At 40.0% G+C, this 8,185-nt stretch overlaps 1 protein-coding gene across 1 annotated transcript in view; it reads right to left on the minus strand.

The window, feature by feature from the left end:
* Positions 1-8,185, minus strand: part of LOC107714885 (neurexin-2-like) — a 368,434-nt gene that overhangs the window by 56,834 nt on the left and 303,415 nt on the right. The window contains exon 15 of the mRNA XM_016520877.1: positions 427-608. Within this exon, the coding sequence (XP_016376363.1) occupies positions 427-608 (182 nt within the window). The remainder of the gene's footprint in view (positions 1-426; positions 609-8,185) is intronic.

Raw genomic sequence — 8,185 nt, forward strand, 5'->3', positions numbered from 1 at the left:
AAAGTGAAGCATCAGCTTCAGCTTTTCCCCCTGTCGTTTATCCCAGCGTTTACCCCTCATGTCACTAGCTCCGCCCTTGCGCCATAGCTCGTGACCGGAAGAGAAGATGAGTCGTTTTGAGGGGGAGGGGAGGTTGCACGGATAGATTATTTATAATAAACACTACAGTATTCCATTAAAAAAATAAGAATTTTCAATTTTGATTTCATGCCGACTTTAATATACACCAGTCACTGTAAGCCCCACCCTCTAATATACGCTAGTCACTGTAAGCCCCACCCTCAGCCCCGCCCTTTAATATAAACCAGTCACCGTAAGCCCCGCGCTCAAACATTCCCCAGTGCGTCTCCTCAGGCCCCACCTCCACACAATGCCACACCCCCTCTTTCAAACCCCACCCCTCCGGTCCCCAGGCTTGGCTCTTACTATGTGAAGCTCCAGATAGTCTCCGAGCCCCTTGGCGCTCTCCACCCGCACCAGAATGGCCTCCTTCAGCTGCGTACTGAAGCCCACGGCCAGCCGGTCTGCCCTCGTGCTCGGCCGGTCGTTCGGGGGCCACGTGTACGTGATGAGGGCCCCTCCGCGGCCGAAGATGTAGGTCGTCCCAGCTGAAACACAGACACAAACACACCATCAGAGAGAGCATCAGTCTAGCTGTAGTGTGAATGAGAGCCGGAGGTCACTGCGTCTGCTTCAGTCGTGTGCCGACGCTCATGACTGATTGTGTTCGAGAGACTTTCCAAATGCTTGGCTCCGTGGATCTGAGATCAAGAGCCAATCAGCACCTGTGAACAGAGCCCTAATAGAGCTTCATCAGAGCTGAGGCATGACTTTATACAACACACGCTCTGCAGTGAGTCACGCTGATCACACCACCAATGAAGCACATCACTGCATAAACATAAACACACACACGCACACACACACGCACGCGCACACACACACACACACAAACACACACACACACACACACACACACACACACTAGTTCATTCATATGCCATAATTCTCTTTTACTCTTTATTGTGAATCTATAAGTGACATTTCATTCAAAACTTTCTTGATCTTTTTCAGCACAGAAAATCAGAACTTAATGAATGCTGATCATCAGCTGTTTTTAAGCAAGCGGCCGATGTCTGCTAACCAAACTCCTCTTCCATCTGTGAAAGACGGAAAGCTGTTCCTCACCTCCACACACACACACACACACGCGCACACACACACACACACGCACGCACACACACACACACATGGTGGACTGAGCGGAGGTTTTACTCGACAAAGATAAAACAAAAAAGATTGCCCATGATGATAATTAAATGAAACATGCTGTTGACAAAATATAGAACTACACTATCTAGAAGAAGAATGTAGGAAGAGTTCATGCAAATACTGCCACAAAATGAGCAGTTTGAGCTGAATTGTAATATGTTGGCAATACATTAATACTTTAATATTACTAATTAATATCAATAAAGGACACATTTAATTGATCAAAAGCGACAGAACTTTCTTATGAACTTTCTATTCATCTGTGAATCCTGAAAAATAAAATGCATAAATTTCCACAGAAATATTGTGCAGCACAACTGTTTTCAACATTGATAATAATCAGAAATGTTTCTCGAGCAGCAAATCAGCATATTAGAATGATTTCTGAAGATCATATTACACTGAAGACTGGAGTAAAGCCGCGGTCACACTAGACTTTGAGCATGCAAAATTGTTTCGCATGCTGCAACGGTCGTGATATGACGTCACGCTGTGCAGCGTCTTTTTAAAAACTTAAATTCAACACGTAACAAATTATAATACATCTAAAATGTAAAAAACATCTAAGAAGGCATAACTTTTATTCTCGCTGTAGTATTGTTGCCGCCGCCGCCATGTCGTGAAGACGCTGTGGTTTGTCATTTCTCCGATCACAAATGCAGACAGGGTTTTATGTTTACGCGGCGCGATGCAACGCAACGCGTAAAAAGACAGTATAAGTCATTATAATCCGTAATTATGTCCCCACTGGATGTTACATTTTTACAATTTCTGCAGTTACATTTACATGAATGCATTTGGCCGACTCTTTTAATCAAAGCGCCTTGCATTGCATTTAAGGTGTACATTTATTTGATTAATTCATGCATTCTCTGGGAATCAAACCCATGGCTTCGCTGTCTCTATTCTGCAGGAAAGCAGTTAGTGCTTGTTGTGACCAGTAACCCATCTAACACTTCTGACCAACTCCTTCTGAAGATGAGAAGCGGTTGAGGATGTCAGCGGGTTTAAGCGATAATAATTCAACAGGAAGAAGAACAAATGAAAAGGCAGAAATAAAAGGAAGCGTCTCGTGACCAGGGGTGTGAAGTAACGAATTACAAATACTCACGTTACAGTAATTAAGTAGTTTTTATCAGTAATTGTACTTTTTTGAGTAGTTTAAAAATTGTGTACTTTTACTTGAGTACATTTTAAGTGATGTATCGGTACTTTTACTCCGCTATTTTCCTCCGTTTGTAGTTGTTACATGCTTATTTTAATTTCATTTTTATCCATCAACCTGATTGGATAGATAGTAATAGGTCTCGTGACTTTTGTCAAATCAAATTGTGCATAGAAAACTTTAACCGCCAACTGTTTATCATGGCTGCTGGAAGTGCATTCTTCAAGCATCAATTCAGTCGCATCTTCCTCTAACTTGATATGTTAAGGTAAATTTTGGATTTCTGCTTACTAAATGATTTGTATATAGGCTATGCTTGCCTATCTACACGGCCTGAAATTTGGTGTGAGGTTGCGGGTATTGCATACAGTGTTAACTCACGCAAGTGCCACGTTCGGTAAATTCCCACTCACTTATGAGACGCGCGATCTGCGCTGCCTCGTCTCTCTCTCGCATTCTTCATTCTTTATGACAAACAAGATAATGTGAATTACAGAATGTACAAAGTTTTTCAAATGTATAAATTGCGGTGTACAGCGTTTATTATGAGGGGGTAGAATCCACAGCTCAGTACTCACTACTCAATACTCATGAGTACTTTTAAATAGGCTACTCTTTTACTCTTACTCAAGTAGTTTTTTGGACAAGTACTTTTACTCTACTCACACACTACATTTTTTGGAAGGTAATGGTACTTTTACTTGAGTATATTTTTTCAGTACTCTTTCCACCACTGCTCGTGACTGGCGAGCAGCAGAACATCAGCCACACCTCCACAATTTCAGTCTGATCGAGAAACGCCGTCACAGTCCAGCCGTTCACAAGCACACAGCCGTTTAGCATTGACTCAATCGCTGCTCTCCTTCCCTCGGGCTACAGCTGCTTCAGACGCGTGCTGCTGCTTGTAGTATCTGGCATCTGACTAATTATCAGAGGAAAAACACATCAGAGAAACACAAGAGCCTCATGGGAAACAGAGCGAGGAGGAGGAGGAGGAGGAGGAGGAGGAAGGCAGGACTGAATTGTCTCAGAAGGAAAAACAGCAGCAGGACGAGTGCAAGACGCAGTTTCCTTTCATCACGTCTCTGTTCGTGAAGCGATGTCACACTAACCCATTCTCAAAACACAAAACAAAGAGAGAGTGTAAAATGGCTGCCGGGAACGGATGAGAGACATGTTGAGTCTCTCTCTCTCTCTCTCTCCCTCCAATCTCATTCCTTCTCCTCATGAATATGAAGTGTGACTGAAATGAGAGCGTGTCGCAGGAACTCACATCAACTGCAGCTTCATTCTGCTCAACTCATTCTCACTCTCACTCCATCTCACACACACACACACACACACACACACACTGACACGTCTGAGTGAATGAAGTGGTGTGTGTCGGTCAGTGAGACGCTCTGAGTGCTAAAATCACTATGCATCATCAAAACAGCATTAAAAACTTTATTCCTGATCGTCTGAGCTCAGGCTGTTATTCTAGAGCAGTGCAGAAGCAGAAATCTTCATCCTCATCCTCATCCTCACAAACCTCAGTAATGTAGAGATCAGCTGACCAGACGATCAATCCCATAAATCACATCACAGAAGAGATGCTGTGAATAATCATCACCACACCACAATAACAAACAGCCCTCTGCATAATGCATTCCTGCTGCAGTGCATGCTGGGAGCACAATGCACCGACTTGAACACGTCTGAATCAACTCCATTAGCTAATGCATCACATCTACAGACCCTAACAACCACACACAGCACCCTAGCAACCGCACAGCCCCATGTGACTGACGTGCTTTGATTTGTTGTGCGTCCAGTGATGAATTATAATGACTGCGGCTGATAATGAAGAGAGAGTGTGTGTGTGTTTAATCAATGGCTGAGTCAGAGACACTAGAGACAGCCGTCAGATGAACGTGTTTGATTCTAACACTCCTAATTGCTGTTATTGCAGGTCTAAATAAAAACAACACCACACAAGCAGTCTGGATACTAAAAAAATAATAAAAAGAACGAGTTCACACACACACGCACACACACAGACACACACACACACACACACACTGCAACATTTCTCAAAATGTCTCAATAACATCTATGCTCCACAAAAACAAAAGTCATGCAGGTCTGAAATACAGGAGGGAGTAAACGCTGACAGAATGATCATTTATAGCTGAACTGTCCCTTCATGATCAAGATCAATCCAGAAGCAGAAGCAGCAGCAGTAGCTGAAGAGAGTTGAGCTGAGATCCTGATCAATGCAGGGCTCCTCAGGAGCGCCGGCCGCTGAGATCAAACACATGCTGTCATCAGCCAGCAGGACCTGAGTGAGAGCACCTGCACCGCGGGATCGATGGAGACACGGCGCTGCTGTTTTTGGGGATTTGATCGATGCAGTGGACAATCAGATCTCCTCATGATCAGATCTGGACCTTCAGCACCATCAGAGCGGCATTTTCAAGAGATGAAATAAAGCTCAAATAAAATGTAAATATTAAATGAACAACTTAAATCAAAATTAAGTTGAAGTAAAAACTAATAAATTTACATATAAAATGTAATTTTAATAAATCAAGAGAGAGAGTCACTTCATCAGCATTTTACCTTTTCTTTTGAGAAAAACTATCGTCATATCATATACAAACAGAAACTTAAAGGGCTTCACAGCAATCCGTCAAAATAACAGTTGGTTTAATTTGAAGAAACTGTGACAGAAATATATTAATTAATGTAATGAGAGTACTACTACTACTACTAAAATTATTATTATTAAAGCACTATTTTTATAAAATCAATCAATTAGAGATGCTTTTGATTATTAAAATGTAATGAAAACATTCAAATGGAATCCAGAAAATTAATGGAACTAAAAATAAAATGGAATTAATTTTACTGACCATTTCCTTGTATCGTGCATGTTATATATTACTGATATTAACTATATGGCTCCGCGTTATCGTCAGGGCAGAACTATTGTTCCAGCCACCAAAGACAGATTCACAAATAACCTGCCTGATTTATCTCAACTGATCTGTGTACCAATAAATACACATGAAAACGACAACTTGAGATAAGCTATTACTAAATATAATGTAGAATCTTAAATTTTCTGTAAAGCTGCTTTGCAACGATTTGCATCGTGAAAAGCACTATACAAATAAACTTGAATTTAATTGAATTAATAACATTTATTTCATAAGGCCTTAAAATTAAATTTTTGTTAGACTTTTAATAAACTGCTGTTAAATTGTGTACGTTTAATGAGTTTAATTAATTAGACACGCTTTTTGATTCATTTTTTTATTTTATTTAACCATTAAAACAAAGTCTAGAAAAATTAAAATGGAAAAAAAAACAGAATCCAGAAAAATTAAATTGGGTCATTCCGTGTCAAATCAACCAGAGGTCCCCGGCTCAAGTTTTTGATTTTGCTAATATTTATTCTGAAGAAAGATGAGCATGTATAGTGATGAAAGCCAATTATTAAATGTCACAGATGAATATTTACTGAGTAATCCACTATTTTGTAGAGGGGGGTCAAAATGGCAGTTTTCACCTGAGACTCAGAGCCAAATTACAGGAGGATAAAAATTACTTCAGAAAGATGGCAGCATCATAATGATATTTTTACACAGAGATTGTTAGGTCTGTTAGTAAAATCTGTTGACTTTAGCAATCTTTGTTCCATTTTGTGCCACTGGTGACCATTTAAAAATGGGGAAACAGCACTTTTCAAGTTTTTTTCTACAAAGTTTGCAGGCCTGTAACTCAAGAAGAATTAAAGATATCTTAATGCCCTTTTAGATATTGGGTCTTAACAAACTTTCCTTTTGGCATCTTAATTTTTAAGGCCCTATATGTTTCGGTTTCAGAGATATTGGAATTTCAATATGGCTCCAGAAGTAAATCGTTAAAATGTACACATTTTCAGTGGTCAAAAACCAAATGTGGGTCAATTTGTAAAAAAAAAAAAAAGAAATAAATTAAAAAAAAATCTTTTAAAGAGGAATGTCTGAAGAACAAATAATGTTGAAACTAGAGATGTATCTCGTTTCCTTCTGTCAAAACAAGTGCATTGAACATACCTGTCTGAGTGCCATAAATATTGTTTTTCCAAAGTTTGCATGCCAATAACTCGAGAAGTATTTAAGATATCACAATATGATTTTAGATTGTAGTTGTTAATAAACTTTTCTATAAAAGCCTATTAAATAAAACAGATTTCATAGGGCCTAAAACGTGTGGCAGCAGGAGTTTCTGCTGCAGCTCAGATGATCAATAGTGATTTAGCTGGACGTCTTAAAAGTCATCATCTGTGTGGACGTGATGAACCCAGAGCGAGTCCTATCAGTGTTACCAGCAGCAGCTGGAGAATCAGGAGGATCTGAAGGACGCAGTTTATCCTGCTTCACTCTTTTTCTGTGTGACTTGCGTTTCTTTCTCTTTCTTACAGTCAGAGCGTCTCCTGAGCGTTTAGCCGTCTTCTCTCTCATCCATCATTAGGAGCTGCCCAGTCGTGTCTGACTGTAATGTACCGCATCACGTGTGTCAGAGAAACGCCAATCACACATCTGACTTTACAAAACACACACTATCACAACAACACACCTGAGAACTCCAGCTTTTCAAGCATTCCATGACACTGCACTGCTACACCATGCTGTTTATGATCCCTCTCCTTATCCTGCAGATTCTGCAATGTGTATGTTAAGTTATTGTGCTCGTGTTTCTGAGCTGCAGGTTTCATTTGTGTGTGTTTGTGTAACGGATTGAAAAGGTATGTTAAATTATTGCATAAATGGGGACAGCGCCATCTATGTGTTGCGTGATGTGATGCTGCACGAGTCCTGCTGTAATTCACTGACAGCTTCATTCACACCTGCCACTAAAACATCAACACCACACAACCGGTCGCTATGAGTTTTTTAAAATAAATTAATACTGTTACTCATCAAGGATGCATTAACTTGATTAAAAGTTAGAGTAAAGACATTTATAATGTTACAGTAGATTTCTATTTCAAATAAATGCTGTTCTTTTGAACTTTCTATTCATCTGTGAATCCTGAAAAATAAAATATATCACAGTTTCCACAAAAATATTTTGCAGCACAACTGTTTTCAACATTGATAATAATCAGAAATGTTTCTCGAGCAGCAAATCAGCATATTAGAATGATTTCTGAAGATCATGTGACACTGAAGACTGGAGTAATGATGCTGAAAATACAGCTGCGCATCACAGAAATACATTACAGTTTAACAGATAATCACACAGAAAACAACTGTTTTACATTAGAATAATATTTGACTGTTTTTACTGTATTTTTGATCAAATGAACGCATTCTTGATGAGCAGAAGAGTCTTGAACACTGAACAGTGTTGTAAATGCACACAGCATCCAAACAACATTAAAGAACATCATCACAAGCTACTGTAATCTTATAATGTACATCATCTAGTAAAGCCACATGATCTTCGGTGCTAAAAGAGACTGATAACACATGAAGAGATCGAGTGTTGATCAGAACGAGCTGCAAACCGAAGCAGAGCAGCGGTGCAGAGACTGAGAAGAAATCAGGCCGTTTTCCCATCATGACCTACTTTACATCAGAAACCCCTGAAAGATATGGCGTGTGTGTGTGTGTGTGTGTGTGAGTGAGTGTGTGTGTGAGTATGAGTGTGTGTGTGAGAGTGCGTGTGAGTGTGTGTGAGTGTGTGTGTGTGTGTGTGTGAGAGAGAGAGTGTGTG

This window comes from Sinocyclocheilus rhinocerous, unplaced genomic scaffold (assembly GCF_001515625.1).
Source record: "Sinocyclocheilus rhinocerous isolate Xijiao unplaced genomic scaffold, SAMN03320098_v1.1 scaffold1892, whole genome shotgun sequence".
NCBI classification, from domain to species: Eukaryota; Metazoa; Chordata; class Actinopteri; order Cypriniformes; family Cyprinidae; genus Sinocyclocheilus; species Sinocyclocheilus rhinocerous.